General features: G+C 55.6%; 2 protein-coding genes across 2 annotated transcripts in view; both read right to left on the reverse strand.

Moving 5' to 3' along the window:
* Positions 1-10,718, reverse strand: part of SIN3A (SIN3 transcription regulator family member A) — a 31,443-nt gene extending 20,725 nt beyond the window's left edge. Inside the window, 3 exon segments of the mRNA XM_030955226.1 lie at positions 941-1,117; positions 2,517-2,737; positions 10,386-10,718. Of these exon segments, the coding sequence (XP_030811086.1) occupies positions 941-1,117; positions 2,517-2,705 (366 nt within the window). The 5' untranslated portion in view covers positions 2,706-2,737; positions 10,386-10,718.
* Positions 10,719-14,557: 3,839 nt separating this feature from the next.
* Positions 14,558-24,946, reverse strand: PTPN9 (protein tyrosine phosphatase non-receptor type 9). The gene is made up of 13 exons (XM_030955572.1): positions 24,749-24,946; positions 20,976-21,119; positions 20,456-20,545; positions 20,232-20,356; positions 19,529-19,634; positions 18,810-18,920; positions 18,260-18,588; positions 17,797-17,890; positions 17,626-17,695; positions 17,030-17,108; positions 16,626-16,776; positions 16,329-16,536; positions 14,558-16,073 (listed from the first exon to the last, which is right to left on the reverse strand). Exons 1-13 carry the CDS (start codon positions 24,779-24,781, stop codon positions 15,847-15,849), a joined length of 1,767 nt encoding a protein of 588 aa, XP_030811432.1. The 5' UTR covers positions 24,782-24,946; the 3' UTR covers positions 14,558-15,846.
* Positions 24,947-25,518: the final 572 nt, after the last annotated feature.

Genomic DNA, 25,518 nt, shown 5'->3' on the forward strand with positions numbered 1-25,518 from the left:
AAAAAGCCAGACATTTCAGTTCAACATAGAAGGGCTTCGAAAATGGCAACCGTGGGTGGCAAATTGTTTTACACCTCAAACAGCAAGAGGTTCATGATTTGTGTACCAACAGCCAATTTTCAGAGGTGCAGGAAGAACAGCCATGGCCCAAAGTGAGAGCTCTGGGTCCCTGAGCCTCCAGCAGCCTGGCCAAGCACTCAGCAGCTGCAAGAGCTGCACATGGGACCCCTCTTTGGTCTGAAATTAAACAACAGCAATGGAAGAAAGACTCATGTATAGCCCCAGCCTTGCACCAGCAAAGGACTTTCCATGGATTTCACTGTGATGAAGAAGCACTCTTTTTGAAACTGGTTTTCAGAGGTTTGTAGAAATGAAGTTTCCCACATTCAGCAAAAGGAAAGGGCAGTGGTTTCCACCAAAACTGGAAAAGACTCACACCGTATTTGGAAGAAGCTGAAACAGGCATCAATTTGTATGTATGTGCCTTCTCCAAATGTAGCAACTTAAAGGGGTTATTTTTGGTGGACTTTTCTCTTTGTTTAAGGGTTTTACAGCACATAATCTGAGAATAGAGCCTTCCTTACTCCCAAATTACTCCCACACAACCACCCACATATGCCATGTGTTCAGAAAAGCACCAAATGTTTTGGTAATTTAACCCATTCATCCAAATACTCTAAGCAATACATTCCTCCCTTCCCTCCCTGCCACAAATCTTTTCCTGGCCAGTCCAAATCCTTTTTATTATGGTTATGTGAAACAACAGGGCTTCAGCAGAAAGAGAAGTCCATTTCTGCATTCAATAGACTCCCAAACATGAGAAGCATCAAATCCTTGGGAGGGGGAAAGGGAAGGGGGTTAAAATGGCCAGAAAAAGGGACCTGGCCGCAGAAGGAATTTTGGGAGAGGATGGTTGACATCAGGCAGCTGCTGACATTACCTTGAGCCTCTGGAACTGCTGCTGGCCCTGCACAGGCACGGCTGGGGGCGTGGGGTGTGTGTGGCTCTGCACCACCTGGCTGCCGTGGGGCTGCACGGGCGCGGGGTGGTGGTGGCCGCTGTGCACGGCGGCGATGGCCGGCCCGTGGCTGCCCGAGCTCTGCGGCACGGCCGACACCTGCCAAGGCAAACAGCACATCAGGCACGGCCCCGTGGAGAGAGCAGAGAGCCTCCCAGCTCCCCAGACACAGCAACACAGTTAAGGAAGCAGAAGGCAGCTGGTTTGAGCTTATCCATGAGTGCTAACAGCTTTGCTGCAGACAACTCTCATCCCACCCTCCAAATACAGGAAAGCCCTCCCTGCAGGCACGTGCCAAACACAGGTTGTCCCCAGCCTGCACGCTCACTGGCTCCCCAGTACATCCCCTGACATAAAGACCTGGAAAAGGAGGGTAAAATGGAATTTTTCATCTGGCAAGAGCCAAGGTTCTCTCCTTTCCCTACATGTCACAAGTAATAATCTGAATGAATGAATCTATATTCTTGATAATTCAGTTTGGGTACTGAAAGTCAAATTGTGGCTCTCTGGCATCAGCAGGCTCAGGGGAAAACCCAGCTTGGTATTTCCCCTAGAAAACCAGGGAAAGAACAGAAAGCATGCACTTTTGGGACTTCTTCATACCATAAACCAGCAAAGTTTCAATTTGGAAAATCACTTTGACAAACCCAGTTTTCCATTCCAGTCTCTTTTAGATGGGCCATACTTAATCCTCATGAACAAAATAAGGTTTGCTTGCTGGTCCATCTAAGTTCTTTTTAGGAAGGACTGCCAGTATCAACACACCCTCTTACAAGGGGTCTGCCTGCAGCTCTTTAGCTCTGTTGCTGCCACTATCAGTGTGAATATCTTTTCTGCAGAAGCAAGGATGAAGCTGTGTGTAAAATCAGCCACTAGACAGGGAGAGTAGCTCACCAGCAGCACAAGTGTGGAAGACTGAACATACTAGAAATGTGGCAGAGACAAATATCCCACAAATAGCCTTTCCCTGCTCTTTCACTGACAGCTATCTCCAGTGTACTCTTTAAAAGATTCTTTTTTTCCCTGTTCCCAACTGCCAGCTCCTTGTAAAGGAGGCAAGAGAGGGAAGAGTGCCACCTAATGACTCTGGGGTAACGTTTTACAAAACATTTCAATTTTCCTGAAAGTCTTCAATCTAAATGCTGATCTAGTCTGTTAAGTTTAAGATCACCCAAGATACCCTATCTTTTACAACAGCAAACCTTTTCCTGCTGAAAAACACAAAAATGGAGGAAAAACCCTCCACAAACCTGACTCTGTGATTCAGAGACCACGGTCTGAGAGAATCATCAGAAGAATCACGTTCAAGAAAGCCAAGTCACACCATGTTGGTTCATGAATGAAGCCAACAAAGCAAGCACTGACAACAAGATGTACATTGTCCATTTTTTAAAGGAAACCCCGGTTACCAAAACAAAACCTTGTGTCAAATACAGAACACTACAGTGCTACAACACAGTGCTGGCTGTCCAGGGAGCTAAGGGCTGAGCACACACACCTGGTAGCTGGGAGTTACAGAGTACTGGATGCCCGTGGCCGACTGCATGGTCTCGGACACCGCCTCATAGACCGGCGGGGCCGGGGCGAGCACGCGGTGCTGGTGCGGGAAAGCCTCGGTGCTGCTGGTGATACGTCTCTGCTGCGACGCGTACACGGGAGACTCCTGCTCATCCAATCGCCGCTTCATGCTGAACTCATGCTCGGGAAGCACCTCAAAACCTGGGGAAAGCACACTGGTTAGCACAGGGAAATTGATCCAGCGCTCCTGTCCTGCAGAGATCGCCGTGAGCAGGCACGGTGAGTTTCTGTCCATTCCGATGCTGGTATCTTGTAAAGGGAAAGTGGAATTAAAGATTTAGCTTTCAGCATAAAACATGCAACCGTGTCCCAGCACAAAAAGTGCAGCCTTATTGTTGTAGGAACTTGAAAGTTAAGGATTTCTTCAGTCTCACCTAAAGGATGTTGCTAACACACAGATCCCAAGCGATGCAGAGCTTGTGAATGCAGTGTCTGAATACAAGAGGCTGGGGAAGGAAGGATGTGTTACCTACACGCTGTTTGTACTGACAACAGAAAAAAACCCTCTTGGACAGTCCAGGTAGGATGAGAATTTTGAGAGATCCTAAAGGATGTTAGCACACAGACCCTGAGTGATGCAGAGCTCACAAACGCAGTGTTTGAACACAAGAGACTGGGAAGGAAGGATGCGTTACCTACACAGTGTTTGTACAGAAAAACAGCAAAAAAACCCCTGTTTGTACAGAAAAACAGAAAAAAACCCCTGTTGCAAGTCCAGGTAGGATGACAGCTGAGAGAGATGCTGTGAGAGATCCTAAAGGACGTTGCTAACACACACACCCTGACTGATGCAAAGCTCATGAATGCAGTGTCTGAACACAACAGGCTGGGGGGAAGGATGTGTTATCTACACACCATTTATACTGACAATAGGAAAAAAACCCTGTTGGACAGTCCAAGTAGGATGAGAGCTGTGAGAGATGTTTTAAAACATGGGAAAAAAGCAGGATGCAGAATCAGAGTTTGAAGTTGCTTACAAAGCCCCAAAGCATTTAATACATGTGTATGAAACACATTTCATGTGTAACTTTAGGGAAAGACATGGGTCTACTACACTAGGAGTATTTTGGGTACCACATGCCACACCTGTGGTGCTGCCAGCACCCTGGCCCCACTCAGAAGCTGGATTCCTGCCTGCCTGCCAGGGAGCACACATCAGCAGCTCCCTCACTTACTCCCCTGTATTTCTTTTCATGTTCCTGCCTAACATCAAGTTGCTTTTCTGCAACTTGATTTCACTTCAAATCCAACAGGTCATTCTGCCACTGTCCCACTCCAAAAGGAGCCATGAATTCCTGGCTCTGTTGGATTGAACCAGTCACCCCAGTACTCCTCACTGCAAGCAAATTCTAGCGCTGTTTGCTGTCCATTGATAGTTATTGCCATCCTTGAGGTGTTATCTGCTGTTTATCAAAAGCACAGGCAGCCTGTTAAGATGCTGGAAGGACAGAAAACAGTGAAACCACCCTCTTTTCCCTCAGGATCTCTCCAAAGCAAGGCCTCTTCAGTTCGGTGCAGTTAAGACACACTCATTGCTAAGGCAAGCACATGGATAAATGAGAGGCAACAACATTCCCCCAGAATAATGGTAACAGCCAACTGAGCCAATCCCCATCTACCAAGTCAGGACAGCTCTGCACAGTCTAAATCTGTCATTAATCAAATAACCCAAAGACCATTAACTGATATCTCACATCAAATATGGAAACAGCAGGACAAAGGTGCAGATTTTCTTCTCCATGACATAAACCATGGAAAATTTGGAAAAATTTGTTTTGGAAGGGACCTTAGAGATCATTTCATTCCACTCCCTGCCATGGCCAGGGACACCTTCCACTATCCCAGGGTGCTCCAAGCCCTGTCCAGCCTGGTCTCAGACACTTCCAGGGATGGGGCAGCCACAGCTTCTCTGGGCACCCTGCACCAGGGCCTCCCCACCGTCAACAGGAAAAAATTTCTTCCCCATATCCAGTATAAACTCTCCCTATTAGCCCCTCCTTTCACTTGGAGAAGGTAGGACAACAAGGAAGATGCCTTAATTTATTTTTGAAGTTACTCTCCAAGTTTAACCTCTCAAGAGGTCTCCCCAAATCACCTGGCAGGTCACAGACAGGAAGCAGAGGAGGACTCCTTGCTCAAAGTAAAGGCAAAAAGCTCATCAATTGCATCTTAACGGCAAGTTACAAACCCTAAGTAAGCCTGACCCCCCACACACACTCAGCAAGCAGAGGAACACACTCCAGGAGCTCACTTCTCCAATGGTGCTGCACTGGTTGTCTTTTCAACCAGTCTCTGCTGATAAATGAAGAGCCAGGAAGGTTAACATGGAGCTACTCCCCTCATGGAGCTACTCCTCTCAGGCACAGACCACATTTTGCTTTGCAAAAACAGAGTTTTATGCTAATAAGGCTGGGACTAAACTGAGTAAATCTGGCCTCACCCCATCCACCCACAGCAGAGCTGGCCAGGATTTTGCATGACAATGGCTGAGTGCATGACTAAAGTCTGGGCAAAGCCTTGGTGGCAGCTATTTACAAGCTACTCACCTACTTGGATACCCTTCTGCTGTGAACCCTGCTCCCTCAGCCAGCCCTGCCACTCACCTCGGACCTCCCAGGCTGGTTCTGCCCTCATCCTTTCAGTATTGTGTGCAAATCCACGTGGTGTGGTGGCTGCTCAGTGTCCCACCCTTGGGACTCATTTCCCAGAGCATCACTCCACACTCCCTGCTTCAGATGCACTCACCAGCCCCTGAAGCAGAGGCTGTTTGAGGGCAGAAGATGGCTGGAAGGCTCACATGCCCTTATGAGGATTAAAATGCCACCTCAGGCTGTCTGAGAAGACTTTTCCCTGTGAAGACACCACAATTCTTGGCCTGCGAGGCCACAGGAATCATGACAGCACCAAGGATCCATCACCACACACACACCAGCAGTGTGAACATCAGTTTTTGAAGCTCCAAATTCTTGCAGGCCAAGTGTATAATCTTCCAAAAATCTAGTTTGAAACTTCTGTAATTTAATTGTAAGTTAATTGAAACTTCTGTAAAGCAAAAATTAAAGCTCATGTACGTTCATCTTCCTTCTGAATTCCCCTCACCTTCACCAACTGAGCTTGGACTCTGCTTTTATCCACTGGAGCTGCTTCAGCTGTGAAATTCTGTATTATCTAAGGGTGTGTGTGTGTGTGTATATATATATATATATATATATATATATAGTCAATAGTAGCAGTCAATTTTCCCAGATAACACCACACTAACTCCCTCCAAGGATCTGCAACCCACTGAGTAAGAGTGTCTCACAGCAAACCAGCCCTTAATGAAGACTGCTAATTGACAGGCTTTATTAATCCTAGCAGAGAGATGGTCTCAAAGCTCTGCTGTACCCAGACAGAGACTGGTGATAGTAACTCTGCATCCATCACCCCTAAACCAGAGAGAGAGGGCAAAGCAGACCAGCACCACACCAGTGACTGGTCTGCATCCTGCAGGGTGAGATATGGTGCTGAATGGTCCCAAAGTGCATTTATTTCCTCACTGAAGTGCTGCTCATCTTCACCTGGCATCTCCCACCAATCTCCTCTGTTCAAAAGCTGGAGAGATGTGTCCTGCAGAAAGTCCCTCCCCTCCTACAGCCCACCAAAAAAAAAAGCAGAGGAAGGAACAATGAGATGAAACCCAGGACTAGACATGTCATTTTGAACTGATTTAGCCAAAGCATGCTGCTCAAAGGGGCAGTTCCACCCACTTCCACCCTCTGTAACAACTGATTTTTCCTTAATGATGGCAAAGCCCAGCTAAAGGAAAGGTATTTTGAGAATAAGCACACAACATCAAAGACTTGTACCAAGAGTTTTCCCTCCGCATTACAAACAATACTATGCTTATGCATCATCTCAGAAATGCAGCACACATCTCTGGCATCCCCTCATGCACTTTGAAGTGCAGATTTAGAGAGCCCCAACTCAAACTGCAAGATCTGTAACCTTAATTTGAGGGTTGAAAAGCCCTCAAAATACAGCAGGGACTGAAAGTAAGTCACAAAATTCAGGTACTTTCCTTTGTTAAAAGCATTAACAGGATGCATGCAGGAGATCTTAGCTCCACCTGAGCAGACCAAGTCAAGAATTGAATTCCCTTTCCCCAGCAGCATTTCTACCCAAACTCCCTTTTAACTCCTTAAAAGGAGCACACTTCATTCTGTCTAGGGGAGGATGAAAACCATTGGGTTTTTAGTTTTTAGGCTTTTTGAGGGGTTTTCTGCAGGAAACAGGGGCTGCATGGGAACACACCTCTGGATCTTCCCACCTGTGCCACCTCCCAGCTCCGTGCCACAGGTAGCATGCATCAGGCAGACACACACACAGGATCTTCAGCTGGTAAAGCAAAGGAAAAATTAAGAAAAGCTATGTTGCATCTCAGTAACAACACCAGAATTATGGAATTTTACCTGACCAGCTTCATCAGAGGGTTTCCCCATCCATCTGCTCCACATGAGCTGGTGGGATAGATAAGGGCAAGTGGAGTACATCCCTTTTCCTCTACTGAGGAAAGCAGAGGAGTGGCAGTACTGACACAGAAGGAGAGGGAACAAAGAGGGGACAAGGCTGGATTCAGCTGGAGGAGCACTGCAGGGCTCTCCTGCCTGCCTGCTCACGGCTCCATGGGAGCAACAGAGGCACCAGAGCCCAGGTGCTCTCTTCCATCACAAAACCGCCTCTCTGGTGGCAGCTCTGCTCCCCAGCATTTTACCACATAACATCCCAAAAATATCCATTCTTTCTACTGCAGGATTTCCCACCAGATAAGCAGGGTCTTCAGGCATTGGAGATCAGCTGGTAAAGTTAAAAGAAAAAGCCAAATAGAGACTAGGAAGGAAGCAAATTGGGAAGGTGCAGTGCCTCAACACCTGTTGGAAACCCAGCACACCTGTGGATAAACACCACCTCCACCAACAAGCTGTAAAAATCCACTGGAGAGGATTGTGATCCCTCTGAAAAACTGCAGGGAGACTGCAGAGCTGCAGATTATTTGTTTGACACATGTGAGGGCTTTTTAAAAGGTTTTCTTTTGAGGGAGAGAGGACTCAAGAGTAGGGAGCAGCAAGTGTAAGTCCCAGCTCTGCTCCCGGAACAGTCACGGATGTCCTGCAGGACACATCCCACACAGGATTAGAGAGGAGTGCACAGCAGTGCCTGCTGAAAGGAGCCAGCTCAGGTTCCAGCAGTGCTGCTAACCCAGCCACACGACTTCCAGAACATGACCCAGCTTGCTCAGCAGTCACTGCTACACTTTGTTTTTACGGGGCCACGCAGCCCTGCAGCACGGGGATAACCCCTTGGCCACGCTACAGAAAGGCACATCTGGGATCACAGCATCATTCCAAAATGAAATGAGAAGCATCCTTAGAAAAAGGTGCTGGAAAAGCACAACCTGAAGCTTTGGGAGCAGTTGGGAGAGTTTTCTGCAGGGTGACATCGTGCCAGCACTCACCAAGAGGCAGATGGGACACAAACAAACCCCACTTGTCCAGATGGGGAACAAGTTGGTGAGGCATTGATCCCTGCTTTGCCAAAAAGTGGCCCAGGAGCCAAACCCCACCACAGACACGATCCAAAACATGCTCAACAGAGCTCAGAGCATTGTTCTGCCCTGTTTCCTAACTGCACCTACCCCATGCACAGAGAGAATGATCAGAATCCCTTTATTTAACCAAATTAAAAAAGACAAGACCCCACCAGAGTTGGAAAAAAGTAGCCTGGTCCCAAAAGCACAGCCCAGGCTGAAGTGACAGCTATTATGGGGCTCTTTTCTGCTCCAGCTCCAACAGCCATAAAAGCTTTCCAACGCTGGAGAAGTCCAGAACAGCAATCTGGACAGAAAACGATTCATAAATCCTGGAAACGTAAATGATCCTCCTGCCAATTCCAACACGATGCTCCCAGCCCCACACGTGCCAGGAGCCTGAGCACAGGGCTGCCCCAGCAACCCAGGCTGGGGCCAGGGGGAGAGCATCCCCCTTCCCCACACTGCTCACAAAGCCAGCCTGAATCAACCAGACTTTCCCCAAACTTGAGCGAATTAGTGCCATTTTTTTGGATGAATGACTACGTTGCAGCATCTCAAACTAATTCATGCTGAGACCATGTGTCTTCAGCAGAAGCAGAAGGTGGGAGGGATGAGGAGAAGATACTCTGGAGGGGAGAAAGCACGATTTCCTTTTGCAAAGGGCGTACCCATGTCAAAAAGCACTACCTTCACCTCAGCAGGGGAAAGAAAAAGACCCTCAAAAGTGGTTTTCTACTCTTGGAGATCCAGCACAGGCTGACACCGGGCTGCCAAGGCACTTTGTGTGATGAAGGAAGTTTTACAGATGCTTTATAATTAGTGTATTAAAATAAAATGCCATTTTAATTTAAAATACTGCACTATACAGTTAATCCTATATAGTAATGCTTACTTTTCTGAAACTGTATTTTTTAAAATAATTATGAGTCAGGAGTGGAAAATGGCCAGTACAGATACAGCTGTATTGGATTAAGCTGGGCATTTCCCACTTGTTTACTGAGCCTGCACCTTTTAGCACAGCAAAAAGCAGCAAGTTAAAAGAAACATGAGGTGTTATGTCAGCCCTAAGCTACACTTTAACACAGAGACCAAGTTTAGGTTCCTCTGGACAGCGTGGGAGACTGAAAATCCAGGCACAGCTGGAGATGCCTTTGATAATGAGTTTAAAATAGAGCTGACACAACCTATTTCACCCCATTTCAGTGGTGCAAAGAAGTAAGTTTCTTCAGGGATGCAATTTGTATCTGAGCACACGTGCTATTCACACAAATAATGACCGTTAAAATGCAGAATGGGTCTGAACCCAGGCCAGGAAGAGGCAGAAAAAACAGGATTTAGTTAAGCAGACGCAAAGCACAGTCATATTTTTAAAGCTACCTGAACTCCACCAGCCTCCTGTTATCAAAAAAATCCAACCCCGAAGTAGTTTCTAGGGATGTACAACAACCTGAAGAATTAAAAAAATTGGATGGAATGCCAATGTAAGCATCTGCCAAGTTCAGAGCACGGGAGGACGAGCAGAGGGCTGCGGCTCGCTATTAAAATCGCAGATAAATTAACGGGTGCACGGGGAGCTCTCGGGTTTCCGCGCCTGTGCCGCTCCAACAGGTCCTTCCGGAGAGCCGCGCTGCGGAGCGGGAGAGCTGCGAGAGCCACGGCGGAGCCCCGGCCAGCCCGGAGCGGCCGTGCCGCGGGGACCGGCACCGGCACGCCGCCTTCATGGCAACTCCGCCGGCAAGTTGGGCGAACACCGGCACCGGGGAGCACCGCGCCGCCCCCCCGCCTCTCGGAACGCCCCCCGGGCGGGCGGGAGCCCCGGCGCGCGGTGCGGCCGGTACCGGGGCCGTGCAATGCGGGCGAGCGCTGCCGGGGGCGGTCCCGCCGCAGCCCGGGAGCGGCACCGGGCGGAGGGCGGGCGGAGGGCGGGGGAGGAGGCGGCGCCCGGCTGCAGCGCGCCCAGCGGCCGCCGCACGCTCCGCCCGCCGCTCCCGCCATGCCGGGGCCGGGACACCCCGGCGGGGCGGGGCGGGGCGGGAGGACGCGCGGCCGCCCGCGCGGGCCGGGGGCTCCCCGGGGAGCCGCGCCGCGGGCACCGACCGGCCCCCCGCCAACCCCGCGCCGCCGCCGCACCGGCGCCGGGCCCCGCCCCCTACGGATCGCCGGAGGGGGCCGGCCCCGGGCCCGGCGGCCTCCCGTCCCCGCCGCCCCGCTCTTCCTTACCTCGAAGCGGCTCCTGGCAGCGGCCGGGTCTCCCTCAGGGTCCGGGGGTGGCGGGCACCTCCCGGGCGGGCGGCGGGGGCGGGCTGTCCCCGGCGCAGTGAGAAGGGGGGATCCCCGCGCCCCTCCTCCCGGAGGGGGGGGGCGGGCGGGGGCGGCGCCGGTGCCCCGGCGGGGGCGGGGGGCTCGGCGGGGGGGGTAAGATGGAGTAACCGTCTGTCGGCCGCCGCGGCGGAGCGCTGCCCGCTTCTCTGTTCCCCGGGAAATCCCGCCCCTCCTCGCACAGGGGGGGAGCCCCGAGCGCCCGTTGGCTGAGACGCGCGCCCGTCACCGTCTCGGCCAATGGGAGCGCTGGCCCCGCCCACCAGGACCTCCCCTATTGGCCGCGGCCCCCAGGAAGGGGATGTGGAGAGGAAGGGAGGGAGGAGAGGAGGGGGGGGAGCGACCGCCGAAGAAAAATGTCCGTATAAGCAGCGCGCCCCGCCCCCGTCCCGCCTCCCCCGCCATCCTATTGGCTGCGATACCAAAGCGCCAGCCAATTGGCGAGCGGGGCCGCGCCGCCGTCACGGCGAGAAGCCCACCCACGCGGCGAATTGGCCCCGCCCGCCACAGGCGAGACCACGCCCCCCTCTCTGGGGAGCCCTTTTGTGGAATGTTTACATCGCGGCCGCGGCCCGCGCCAGCGGATCCCCCCGTCGTCCTCCCCCCGGCCCCGGGCCCCGGTGCCAACCGGTTCGGCGGCGGGAGGGGAGGGGGGGGCTTGGCGACGGGGCCCGGGCCCGGGGGTGGCGCGGCGCTGCCTTTTGTCCCCGACCCCTTCACTTCCGGGATGGCGGCGCCCCACGTGGGGCGGGTCGGTTACACGTGCGGGCGGGGGGCACAGGGCGCACACACACACTCGCTCCCGCACACGCCCCGCACACTCGCACACGCTCACACTCACGCACGCACGCACCGAGGAGGAGGGGGGGGGCCGTGGGCGGTGCGCGCCGCGGGGGGCGGCGCCCTCAGCCGCTGCAGCCAATGGCGTGCCAGGAAGGGGGCGTGGCCGCCGCGGCAATGGCCCCCCTCTCTCCCTCCCTCCCCCCGCGCACACACACACTCAGTCACTCGCCTCCCCCCCCGCCCGTCGCGCGCTTCCCGCCGGCGGGATCCGGAGCGCGCGCGCGCTTCCCTCCCCTCCCACCCCCCGCCTTTTCCCTCAGGTTCCCGCCCGGCCGCCCGGCCGGCCCTTGGGAAGCGATTCCCGTGAAGGGGGGCGAAACTGGGAAAGTGCGTGTGGGGGAAGCAGCTGTTACCTACCCTCAACGCGCAGGCGAGCAGCCCTGAATGGAGGGGGAACTCCCCCCGGGGCGGATTGGCCCCGCGGTGCCGATCGTCACGGCCGCACCGCCCACGGCGGGAGGGAGGGAGGGAGGGGGGCCGCGAGCGAGGGGGTGTGAGGGAAAGGCCTCTCCCGGCGGCGGAGGGCGGGAGGGAGCCGGGCGAGCCGGTGCCCCCGCGGCGGCAGCCGGCCTTCCCCTCCGCTAGAACACGAGCTGGAGCTGGGGGCTGATGCCTGCAATCACCGTGTTTGTCTCCTTTTGGAAAGTTGTGGAGTGGGCTGCTGGGCTCCCCTGACGGAGGCTGCAGCAGCCAGGCCTGGCCGCCCGTTAGTGCTCGTCTTGGCATCTAGAGTGTGCTCGGAAAAGGGTGAAATACAAACACACATGTTCCACACCTGTGTTAAAATGTGTGTTTCAAGCACCTTTACTCAAACAAGGTCCAAATCTCCTAGTTATATTTTTTTTTTTTCTTTGCAGCTGTTCTTCCCTTTCTCAGAGCGGGAGAGCGTTGCAGGCGCGGGCAGTGGGCTGGTGCCGGGACAAGCAGAGGAGCTCTCTCCTCTCTCTCTCTGTAGCTGGGAGCTGCAGCTCGGTTTAACCCCTGGAAGGGCTCTCGACACGGGGGTTTGAGCCTGCACGGGCTGCGGTGCCACTGGAGATCGAGCCTGAGCCTTGGAAACCCGAGACAAGGAAGCAGAAGGGCTGGGAAATGAAGCGCTCTGGAGCTAGGCTCTTTCCAAACTCCCAGGGTACAAAATTACAAGCTCTAAAGTAATTGTCATTAGCGAGGCGTGCACGCAGCCAAGAAAGCCAAATGAGACAGGTGGGCACAGCGATGGCAGCGCCACTTTAGGATTGCCCTGCAATGCCTTTAAATCCCCGTTTCCAAACTCCAGCAGAACTTTGGATTTCGTTCTGTGTTGTTACTTTTGCCTGTGGTGGCTGATCCCCATCTCTGGGCCACTCCAGGGAAGGGGAGATCCTCCAGGCATCAGGCTGCTTGCACTCAACAGCCCATTTTTCAGACCGCTCTCCAAACAATACAGAGTTTTTCTTTCCAGTAATTTTTGGCTGTCTGTGTGAAGTGACCATTTCCAGAGAAATCCTTGTTTCTACTGCTGAGCAGGACCTGCTGGCACAGAAGGAATGGATGGAACAAAACATCATGTTGTGCAAGAGGACTGAAAATGCTGGCTTTGAGAAGAAACACAGCCCTGGAAATAGTAAGGGAGGGTGAATGTTTGGGTTGTTTTCCCATGGAAAAGGTTTACAACCTTTTCCTCCGCCTCCAGCACAGATGGGCTCTTCATCCCTCCTCGAAGGGAGCAGCATATCCGAGCTGTTCCCATTCAGAGCCAGAGTTGGTTATCTCCCTCCCTTCTCCTCTGGTTATTCCTATCAGATACCCAGCACATAAGTCTTGGAAACCTTTTGGTTCTCTGTGCCCACATCCTGTGGGATTGAGCTAGAATGCACAACCACCTTTACCACGTGCACAGAGCGGGCTTGGTTGGGATTTCACAGCCAGAGGAAGAGACACACGGGCTGGGCACATTCGTGGTGGGGCCACGTGGGACACTTGGCATCACCTGCAGCTTTCTGATCTGGACCCAACACTTCGCCAAAAGCCCTGCTGAGCCACAGGGAGCTGCTGCTGACAGCACAGGATTAACAATGAACTGCCAACACTACCCTCCTGCACGTGTGCTGAGAAGAAAGCCCAGCTGGGTGAAAAAGTTTGGCAGTGAGGAGGGAGGGCCCCAGGAGCCTTCCTTCAGAGGATGAGAGCTCTCTCAGAGGAGCCACCCTGCAATGGGTGCCTGGAGGGAAACTCTGGGGCAGCCTGAGCCAGAGGAGCAGATCACACTGCCTGGGCTGATGCTGCTCCAGGAGACAGCTGGGTGGAAAATGGTACCTGGAAGGATAGGATACTGCAGCTGAACCAGAATCACTCTCAGGCAGGATGTGCACAGCTCCAGGGGCGCTCCCAACACCCACTTCTCTCTCTCCAGTGCACTATGCCCTGGGACATGCAGCCCTTCCAGATTCCCTGCTGCCTCTGGTTCTTTTCCAGCCTTCCAGTGCTTGTGTCTGACCTCAGTTTGGCACAGCCACGCCAGTCCACCCCCAGAGCACAGGGGAAAGCTTCTCCCTGTGCTAGTCCTAGAAAGACACTGGCATCCCTCACTTTTTTAGGCTCCAGCTGAACAAACACAGGTGCTGCTCTTCACACCCGCCAGCTGCCCTGCTCTGGGGCACGAGCTCTCTGGCTGGCTCTAGGGCTTCATTTGCACAAGCTGCCTTTTTTTATTCCCTCATCCTAAGCCTCAGGCTGCTGCTGCTGCTCCGGAACTGGCATTGCTTGCACCTGAAGGCACTGGGGCTGCCTGACAGCCCAGGAGTTCCCCTAATTTTTATGCCCTACATGCCTGCTCAGAGGGGATCCAGAAGCACAGAGGTGATGCCTGCACCCCCAAATCCTGCAGCAAAAGGCAGCAGCAGGCAGATACCATGGCCAGACTGGAGACTGATATCCTGAGGCTTGTCAAGGCCCTGGGAAAAGAGGCAGGAGCTTGGAGTAGGGGGCTTGTGTCCCCGCTGGCTACACCAGCTCATTGTACTGCCTTCCCTCCTGACCCTATCCTGCCTGCCCAGGAAAGCTTCCTGCAGCCTGGTTATCTCTGTCTCCGCCTCACCCAGGCCAGAAGAAGCCCTAAACACAGCCCTCTGCTCCTCAAAGTCCATGTCTAGCCAGGGATGGGGCCAGCTGGTTTTCAGAGATCACAGCCCATGCAAAGCCCTGAATTCCCTCCTTCTGTCCTGCCCAATGCCCCCACGACAGCAAAGAGAACTGGTCACTGGTGGTATATTTATATATCAATACAAATAAAAACAAAACAACTCCCAAAAAAGTAACAACAACAAAAAGGTTTCTCTGAGAGCAAAATAGGAACATTTACAAATACTTCTGGCTCTGGCTTGGATCAAGTTAATGTTAAATAAAAAAAAAAAACCAAACACAAAAAAACCCCAAAAGAAAACAAAACAAAACCTCCCAAACCCTGCGCCCCCCTCCCCCAACAAGATTATAAAAAAATAAGAATATACACATTCAAAGAGCTTATTACAGTATAAAGTTGGGGAGGCCCAGGCAGTGGCAGGGGCTGGGGCAGAGGCTCGTTGCCTCTCCAGGGTTTGGGGTTTACTCTTGCTCAGCGCTTTCCCAGCCCATGACTCAACACAGGGCTGGGCCTGCGGGTTCCCAGTGGCAGCTTGGGAAAGCCGGGTAACCTGGAGAGCCGGTCGGTCCCCACGGCCCCGTCACCCTGTCACCTCGTACCTAGTGACTCCCTCAGTGGCACCCAAGGGCAGGGGATGCCTGCCAGCTCAGCATCCCCCAGACAACCCAGTCCTCCAGATCCTCCCAGGAGCACTGCTGCTATCTCTCTCCGTGGGGAGGATGAGACAAAGAAACAGGGGGGACACCATCAGGTATCCTTGTGCCTCCAGCGGGATGGGCACAGGAGTGGGTACTGGGTCCCAATGCTGCCCATGAGGGGAAGTAAGGGCAAGGGGGAAGACAAGACAGAGCCAGGACCAAACTCACCGCTCCAGAGATCACAGCAGTGAGGTGGCAGGACAGCGGGGACCCTTGGGAGCTGCTAAAGGGGAGGTTGTATATATGTATCTATATAATAGCCGGGGGTCACAGCGGGGGTATATTATATACACACATACATACAGACACACACATGGAGCGTCAGGTGAGACCGAAGCACGTGCCTCTTCCTCAGCCCCAGGACTGGGAATACATTTCCTAGGACTTTGCAAAGCCCCTCTCTAGGTACATCTTAGGTGGTCCCAACAACAACAAAAAAAACCCGAAAACAAAATAAAAAATCCCAACAACTCGAAGAGAAGACAAACCACCTCCCCAACCATCCAAACCCAACCGAAACACGACGGGGAGGAGTCAGAGCCCCTTCCCGTGCCGGCAAAGTGGCAGCCACCGTTTGGGTTGAATAAGGCACAGTTCCATAGCAGTGCTGACAGCCGAGGTGCTCCGGCCCTGCTGAGTCCCGAGGCGGCACGGGCAGCCCCCGAGGATGGGCAGCGGCATCCAAGGGAGGCGGAGGGTCTCAGTGCCCCGGCGAGCTCTTCTCCTGGGCGGCCCGGCTGTGGTTGGTGAGCAGCAGCCCCTCGCGCTGGGCGTGCTCCAGGATGGCGGTGTAGCAGAAGTAATACTGCTCGGGGGTCTGGATGCTGAAGGCGCGCTGGCTCCGCATGCGCAGCACTGTCTGGTAGATGTTCAGCGTGCCCACGTCCTGCAGCTGTGACAGGCAGATGTCCAGCGCGCAGAAGGTACCTAGGGACGGCAATGGGACGCCATCAGACACCGAATGGCACCATCACCACCCCTTGTGAGAACTGGAGTGCTGGTGCGCAGCCCCCCACTGATCTCCTAAGGGCATCTGGGGACTTCTCCCAGGTCTGATGGTTGTGGGAAGTCCTGAGGACATGTCTCAGCTTGCAAACACACCATGGGTCCCCAGGATGGAAACACCCCAGGGAAGCTGCACTTGTCACCCCACCATCCCCAATCCTCCCCCACACCCATTACCTGTCCTGCCAATGCCTGCGCTGCAGTGCACCACGACTGGGGGTCCCCCGGGGTGGCCCTTGAAGCGAGGTCCCAGGGCGCTGACAGCCACTCTCTGCTGCTGCTTCACGGCCCCCAAAAAGTCAATGAGAGTGGCAGCAGAAGAGGGGACGCCATAATCTGGCCAGCTCAGGTACTGGAAGTGGGACACCAGCCGCCGCTCCCTGGTCTGGGGAAAGCAGGGGGTTTAGACTCTTTCCTCCCCTGATCCCTGGTGCACCCATGCCATTCCTCCACCAGGCAGCTGTGCCCACGCACCTCTGAGCTGTGGATCTCCAGGATGGTTTTCTTGTAATGGTTGAGGTTCTCTACGCCCAGGTTGGTGATGGTCAGGGCCCCAAAGCACACCTGGAAATCCTTTTCCAGAGGCCAGTACTGGCCACACTTCCTTCTGCCTCCCTCCTCCAGCCTGGGAGGATAAAGAAGCTGGTAACGTCCTCCTTGTCCTGCCTGAGACATCTCCCATGCCACCCAGCCTTGGTCCTTTGGGGATCCCGCAGGGACCAAACAGTCTGTCCTTAACCCAATGTCCCACCTCTGTGGGGCTCTGGCTGGCACCACTGCTGCAGGATCACTGTCCCGAGCCCAGCACTGCTTATCCCATACCAGAACTGCTCATCTGGCACAGAAAAAGAGGGCTGTGTCCCTCCATGAGCGCTCACCGGGTTGTCATCACGATCACCAGGACATTCTGCTCCCACACCATGCGCCAGAAGTCACCGTAGGTGTTTTCCAGAGGCCCTGCAAGGACAACCCACACATCAGCCCAAAACCTCACGGAGCTGGGCAACCCCTTGGCCAACTGCATCCACCAGCCCCCCATCAGCCCTCCCAGGGAACCACAGCCCATTCCTGTAGGGGCTGACCCAAGTGTGGCTCCATACACAGCCTGGAGCTGTCACTGACTGCGACCCCCAGCACCATGTTCCTATGGCTCAGCACTCATCCTGCCTCTCTGCTCATCCCTGGGCAGATAGGGCAAATCCAGAGCTGGGATAGGGGCAGGGAGAGGACTGTTATCATGGATGAAGATTAATGCCCTTACTCTCTTCCAGGAAAAACTTCAGTCCACTGGCTGGAAACTGAGAGGGGAATAAATACACCCAGGGAGGAGTAAATACACCCTGGGAGAAGGGGGACCTGCTGGGCAGTGCCCAGCTCCTGGGATGTCCCCCATGGCCAGGGGCTGACCCTGGGCAGACAGGTGGAACCCATGGGTGCATCAGGAGCAGAACATCCCCTTGTTGGCTCAGCATACCCTGAGTGCCAATGTAAGCATTCCTCTGCTTGTAGCCATCCATGAAGCTTGCGTTGATGTAGTCAGTCAGCTGCAGGGAGAAAAGCATGGGTGAGATAAGGCCTCCAGACCCCTGGGACAGCTGTGCCAGCTTCCCACAGGACTGTGGGTTTCTCTCCTGGGCTGGCTCACCTCCGGGCGGCTGTATGGCTTTGCCAGCTTGACACGGGTTTGGTCCAGGCAGGGCACGTCCCCGTACCGGTTCTTGTCCTGGTTGTAGGGTGCCCTGGGAGGCAGGGGAGAGGGAAGCAGGGATGTATGCCAGGCAAGGCAAAGGCAGCATCCCTCCCTCTGTGCAAGCCTCTGGGGCCCGTAGTCTGGGCTCTGCTGCCATCACCTGGCCAAAGCCTCGGGAAGCAGAGTCCCGGCCAGGTCCTGGTCCCTGCTGTCCTCCACAGCTCCCCCTTATTCCCAGAGGCTGCAGGACCCACAAAGGGGGCTCACACCATCCCTAGGCCGGGGTTCTGTGTTGCTAACCCAAAGCCCCACACCATGAAGAGGCTGATGGGCCCCCGTCCAGCAGCAGAAGCCTGGGGTGGGAGTGCACACAGCTTTCTGGGGTGAGAGGGGCACCTGGCTCCCTCCCACAACTCACAAAGAGCAGGCGAAGGTGCCGGCCGGGCTCCTGCGCCGAATGTCTTCGTACTCCTCATAGATGCCACGTTTCTGCTTGTGGCTGACATGATCCAGCAGCTCCTGGAGGGTGACAGACTTGGGCCCGGGGACGTGGACGGAGCCGTTATCTTTGGGGGCCGCCAGCGGCACCAGGATGAGCTCGTCCAGGGGGTCGGGGTGCCCGTTCTGCTGGGGCAGGAACCGGCAGTTCCAGCTCAGAGGGTCCAGCTTGAGGGACCCTCCGAGGTACTCAGGGAGGCATTCCCGGGGCAGGTGATCCTTCAGCTCTGACATCTTCACCATCTGCACCTGTGAGAGGAAGGGGAAAGGCAGGGGTGACTCCAAGAAGGTTGGAGAAGATTCGCCAGGGACAGGGACGCCAAAGCTCTGGTGGTCAGCAGCTCCCAGCAGATGGGGCTGAATGGCACAAGCTGCTTCCACCACCCTGGCATGAAGGGAAAGCAGCCTCAGCCCTGCCTGCTGAGGGTCCTGTGCCAGGAGAGTCCCGTGCCAGGAAGGTCCCCACTCACCCGCTCCCGCAGCTTCTCCTTCAGCAGCAGGCTGATGATGGAGTAGGGCACGCGGAACCACATGGGTGCTCCCACGATGAAAACCTTCTTGAGCCGAGCTGGGAAGGCACCCTGTGGGCGTGAGGAGGGGGTCAGACCCACTCTGCTGTGGCAGGGGACATATCCCAGCAGAGGTGACAGCCAGCACAGGGAACCCATGAGGGCAATGCCACATCTGAAGTGTGCCTCGCACGCTCACAGCTGTGCTTGCTTTTATGACTTGATAAGGAACCAAATTACTTCCTTGGAATTAGGTAAGCAGAGGGTTTGGCTCCACAGGGAGAGGTGAAGACTGGGAACCGGGATTATGCAAAGAACACACCCCGGCCAGTATTTACTCTTATTGATTTTTTTTCCGGAGAAGGGAGGAGGCACCAAATGCCAGCACGATTAAAAAATAATTTGCATCTGTTTTCCCAAAAGTGCTGCCAGCAGCTGTGAGAGGAATCCAGCCTGGGGACAGCTGATCCCTCCCGCCCGCGCCACACCGCAGCCACAGCCAGGTCCAGCCTGGCAAGCTCCCAGTGCCTCCCCCAGGTCCTGCAGCTGATGCTCCTGGCCGAGACGTGGTCAGCTTGGTCTGGGGGGCAAACTGATGCCAAAACCACAGGACTTTGGGTTCTTGGTGAGTGAGTGGCCCACACACTGTCCTCAGGTATCAGTGAACCCCCAGGCAGCACCTTGAGCAGATTGAGGATCTTCTTGCTGAGGTCCAGCTCGAAGTTGGTGTACTGTGACCCTGCCATGTCGTAGATGAATACCAGCCCATTCCTTTGTGTCTCAAAGCTGAGAGGAGGAAAAGAACAACATCAACCCCACAACATGCAACCACCTGCCTCCTGCATCAGCAGCTCTGCCCCATACTGACCCCCAAAAATCCCTTCCCATGCTTCCCAAAGGACTCATAGACCCAAACCTTGCTTCTGCACTTCCCAGCTGCTTTACCATCTCTTCCTGGAACCCTCATTTAAGCCTGACTTGTGCCTTAAGCCTGCCTCAGCAGCATCACTCGTGATGGGTAAGGTCGAAAACAGAAAGAGCCCAGCAGAATAAATGGCAGGGGAATGTCCTGGGTTTATATTTTTGGCAGGTCTCACATTACATCTGGCTGATAGTGGGGCTGCCTCCTCCCCAGCCAGAGCCTGCAGGAATCTGGGACTTTGCTAAACTGAACCCAGGGTGTGGACAGGGCAAGGCTGCAAAGAGCCTGGCTCAGGGCTTGGGGGATTTTGCTCCCCTGCTGAACAGCTCCATAAGGAGGACTGGCTGGAGTTCAAACCAGGGAATTTCAAGCCATGGGGAGCAGTGATCTCCCTAGGAGGGAATGTGCTCCCCAGGGACCCTCCAGTGTGAGACAGGGTACCCCTGCAGAGGCAGGCTCACCTCTCCACAGCTCGGTCCAGCAGGTAGAAGAGTGCCTGGAGCACCACGTGCTGCACACTCTTGCTGGGGTGGTGCAGTTTGGCTGTGAACAGGGCGATGGAGGCTCCCGAGGGGTCCCGCACGCTCTGCCGAGGAAACGGGGTCGGGTTCCTGAGCATTCCCATGGAACAGAGCTGGGATAAGCCACCCAGCTTGGGGAACTCCCTGGGGGACACCCCACCTACCAGAATGGTGAACTTCCCACTGAGCAGCTCCGAGCGCAGCGGCTCCTCGTGCGGCTTCAGCTTCACAATCCCCTCCTTCAGCCGTGTCTCCTGTGGCACGGAGGGCAGTGACAGGGGGCACAGGGGGCACAGGTATGGCCCACCTCTGCCCCACGGGGCACCCAGCTGTCCCAGGGAACCTCTGCTCCACGGGATCATCTTCCAGCACACCCCCCAGTAACAGAAGGAGCAGCTTTGCAACACCAGGTTGGAAAAGGCAATAATGGATGTATATCTTTAACATATAGGGAGATGCTTTGTGGGCAGCACACACCAGCCAGGAGGGCACCCCATGAGCTGCTCCCAGAGCACAGGAAGGGATTTGGGATCGGTGAGATCTCCATGGCAACCCGCCTTGGCTGAAAAAGGATTTTCCAGCTGGATAAAACTTGTAAGGGAGAGAGAAAAAGAAAAAGGAGGAGGGGGAGGGAGGTCCCGGGGAGCAGGAAGCCCTCAGATGGGGGGTTCCCATCTCACTTACCCGGTAGGAGTGGAAGAGCTCGATGGCCCGCAGCACGTCGAACTTGCGGGCCATGAGGAACTTGACAGCCACGTTCCAGGAGAGCGGGGACACATTGTACTGGCCTGTCCACTTGTTGATCTCCTCCAGGAACTGCTTGGTTGCCTGTGGGAGAGATCAGGGGCATGCAGTGAGACACGGTGAGAGGAAGAGGAGGAGGAGGAGGAGGGGTGGCCAAGGAGCATTCCTGGTCCTTGTTGGAGCTACAATCCTCAACAGACCCAGCAGCTTCTCGGGGTGAAGCAGGGAGCTCCACAACAAAAGGGGTAAGGGCAGTGGCGATGGAGACGGCAGAAATGCTACATGGGAAAGGGAGCAAGGAGTGGGAAAAATGTCCCGGAGGCCGGGGTACGCTTATGGAAAGGAGAGGGGAACTAAAAGGAGGATTTTACAGGCAACAAACTCCCATTCAGACACAGCATCCCCAGCACAGCCCCATCGGCTGGCAGGGGCCTCCTGGGGCTGCAGCTCCATCACGGGGCAGCAAACTCAGCTGTGGGAACACAGGCAGTGACATTGGAGGGCTGACACTTCGACCTGCTACAGGACATGGACCAGCTCGCCCAGTAACACCAGTTTCATACATACATGGAACACCAGGAGGGTCCCAGGACACAGCTTTACCTTCTGCCATGCATTGATCCCCTGTCCCACATAGGAGCCCCAGGGGAGGCAGGGCAGTGTAGCCCAGTCTTCCACTGCATCCTGCTCAAAGGATGCAGGCAGCATGGAGGGAGATACCAAAATGCCTTCCTCCCACCCAGGCACATGCCAAATAAAACAGCTTCCAAGCTCCCCGGAGCGGAGGATGGTGAGCAAGGAGGTGGAGGAGGGAGGGGAGTGCTGAAGGCTGGCTCCGGGAGGGAGGGAGGGACGCAGCCAGGCGGCGGTGTAGGATGTCAGGCACGGAGTTACTGGGAACTATTCAGAGTTACTGGGAGCTATTGAGCCAGAAAAGCTTGTCGGTGTTAATGACTTCCGACAGGAGGAAGCGAAGGGCCGGGGTTTATCGGCGGCGCGAGGCTCGGCAGGGACAGGGAGCCCCTCTCATGAGATGGGCCACAGGAGCACAGCTCATCCCAGGGGTCTCTCCCAGCACTCTGCAGCCAGGAGCTCCCTAACTTGGTCCCAGAGTCACACAAAGCAGCCAGGCAAGCACCACAGGAAAATAAATGGGGCAATACAGGAACCATCTTCAGCCTTAACACAGCACACATCCACACATACAGGAATATATTCTAACTGTAAACATATCCTATCAATATATCCTGGGGACACCTCAGCTTTGCCAGGGCATCCCCCATGGCACCCAGCTGCTCAAAATCCAGGGCTGCAGATGCAAACCCAAAATAAGTGAAGAAGATCCTTCCCCAGCACGTGCAGGACAGGCAAGGTATGGGAGTGAGAGCCAGGTACAAATCCCACTTCCCCTGGACAAAAACCAGAGCGGACACCGCAGCCTGAGCTGGCAATGATACACCAAGATAATGGGAAGGGACTCCCCAGATGATGGGAAGAGGGGCCCAAAGGGCACAATGGCAATGAGGAGAGGATGCAGCCTGCGGTTCAGGTCTGCTTCCTCAACATCTAACCCACCACACTTCACACAATCCCATTTCCAGCAGCTGTCACGAGGGATGACGGGCTTTTTGCAAGGGGAAGATGCACAAGAACAAGCACTATCTTTGCAGGGCAGTTCAGCCATGAATTCCAGCTTTCCCTGGGAACAAAACCAAATTCCAAACTTACCAGTGCTGCCATTCAACAGCAGGGAGCCAGGCATTACAGAGCTGAGCATCAATGCCAGCCATAGCTCTGCCCCCTTTGTGCTCCACTGGGTCTCATCATCATTCCTAGCCCCAATCCCAAATGGATTTATACACATGTCAATCCCAGCGGAGCAGGGATCGCTCCACGTGCCAAAAACAAAGCCTGTGACCCAGAGCTGCAGCAAGAAGTCCTGTTTCTGCAGCACTGGGAGTGAAATTGTCCATGGCCAGGCGTTTGGAACAATGCTGGTCTTTGGAGTGCTGGCGTCATCCCTGTCCCCACTGCGCTGGAGCAGGGTGGTGACAAAGCCACTGCTGCTGGAATCCAGGGGTTCTCCCAGCCCTCCTCCCCCAGGCAGCAAACCTGCCCTCCTCCTTCAGCATGGGGAAGTGGGGGATAAATCTGTGGAGACTGCAGCTGGGCTGAAAATCTTCAAGGAAAATTGGTTTGGCTCCTCAGGGATAGGCTAGGGAGGGAGCTGCAGAGAGCCAGTAGAAGAGATGTCCCAAGGCTGGCCTAAGAGAAGAGTGAATTTCCCTCTGGCTTGCTGTTGGTAACAGGGGAGAGTGGAGGAAATCTTGATGAAGGGATGGCAGGAAGGGCATGTTCCAGCCCAAACCACCACTTACCCATGAAGAGAAGGAAACTTCCATTATTTTGGCTTCCAAGCCACCGAGGGCAGCACGAAAGGCAGCCTTCCCCACACCAAGCTGATGACCCAAACCTGGAGCCATTATTGCAAACATCTCTTCACCTTCTCCATCCAATATTCCCAAACAAACCAGACATCTCAGATCCCTCTCCTGGGATGCTGCTCCCACTGCAAACCAGCCTTCCCTGCCGGTGCAGGATCTCCAAAACCTCTATTTCTGGAAGCTTTGCCTCCTCCATGACACAGGAGAAACGCAAATCTCAGGCACCTGTGGGGACAGAGGACACTCCCTCCTTGGACACTCCAAGGACACTCCCCATTCCTTGGGATTTTATCACCCTGGAGAGAGCAGTGCTGCTCCCAGGAGGAAAGAGCCTGGTAGCTCTGCATTTGCTGAGCACCACCGCAGGCTGCAGGAGGGGCTCTTCCATGGAGGTTTTGGAACTCAGCATCTCCATCCCAGCCCTCCTAAACCTCCCTGTAGAAACGAAGGATTTTTAAAGGAGAAAACCAACCAGCCAACCAACTGGAAAACCGACCATTTTGGAAAGAAAACGGGACTTTTTTGCCTTGGCTCTGCAGTCCCCAGCGCCACCAACGTGGCCAGTGTGAAAGCCCGAGGGGGCAGAGGGATCCCGGCAGCTCGGCCAGTCCCGCTCCCAGGCTCCACATCCCCATCCACAGGAAGCCCAGCGGCCGCGGGTGGGCAAGCCTGGCGAAGAGGACAAAGGAGGGGACAGGCAGGGATTGCTGCGGCCACCCGAGACGGCCCGGCCGGCTCCAGGGCCCCGTTCCCCGAGCCCAGCAACATCCTCCCGCGGTGACGCAAGGCCGGCGGAGGAAGCCGGGACGTCACGGGAGGCCTGGGGCGTGGGAAGCGCGTGCACACGCATCCATCCATCCATCCATCCATCCATCCCCACGCACCATTCCCACGCACCATCCCCAAGCACCATCCCCACCGCAGGGAGGCTTGCCGGCGGGGCCACGCTGCTCTGGGGATGCGGGACCCACGCCCCAGCACCCACGGCAGGGGCCTTGCGAGGGCTCCTGGGGAACGGGAAGGCTGGGGGGGTGCGTGGATGGGGGTTGCAGGGTGGGCGCTGCGTGGGTTGGGAGGCTGCGGGTTTGGCATGGATGGAGGGCTGCGCGGGGTGGGGGGGCTTCCCATCGGGAGAATCGCCTGGCTGGGAAAAAAGCAGCCCGGCAACCCGGGCTAGCCAAATAGCCACGGGAAAGGAGCGGTGTGGGGAAGGAGCCCCCGGGGTCCTGCCCAGCCCGACCCGGGGAAGAGGAGCCCGGCGGGACCTACCTGCTCCTCCTCGGCGCTGAGCTCCGCGGCCATGCTGCGCGCCGGGCCGGGCCGGGCCGGGCCGAGCCGAGCCGGGCAGCTCTAAGCGGAGGACGCCCCGGCGGAGCCCATCCCCGGCGCTGCGGGCACCGGCCCCTCCCGGCGGCGAGGGCGGCTCCGCCCCGGGGGCCCCGCCGAAAGTGCCGAGAAAATGAAAATAAAACGGGGGGAATTAAATTAAATATCTATGTGTGCGTGTGCGTGCGTTGGTGTGAGCCCCCCGGGAAGTTTGGCTCGGCCCGGGAGCGCCGCTCGGCTGGGCCGGGCCGAGCCGAGCTCCCGCCCCGCTCCGCTCTGCCCCGGCGGGGGCGGCGGCAGGAAGCGCCCGCAGCCCCCGGTCCCTCCTCCCCGTCCCCTCCCCGCGGCTCGGCCGACCCCGCAGGGCGGGCGGGGGACAGGAAGCCCTCCCCGGCGGGGGGGCCAGCGGGGGACAGCAGCCGGGATGGGGCCGGAGGGGCCCGGTGCTCCCCCGGCTCCGCGGCGGCTCCCCCAGCCCCGGTTCCGGCCGCGGCAGGCGGGAGCGCCGCCGCTAAAATGGTGGCAGCATCCTCCTCCCTTTGCTGGTGCTGGATAAAATTCCCGGCAGCCGCATCCTCCCTTGCTGTTACGGGATAAAATTCCCGGCACAGCTTTCTCCCTTGCCGGGATTCCAGCCTTCCCCCCACGAGCAGGAGTCCGGGGTTTCCAGGCGTCTCTTTCCACTCCCTCCTCTACGGTCCCTAAATTGCATT

Source organism: Camarhynchus parvulus, chromosome 10 (assembly GCF_901933205.1).
Source record: "Camarhynchus parvulus chromosome 10, STF_HiC, whole genome shotgun sequence".
NCBI classification, from domain to species: domain Eukaryota; kingdom Metazoa; phylum Chordata; class Aves; order Passeriformes; family Thraupidae; genus Camarhynchus; species Camarhynchus parvulus.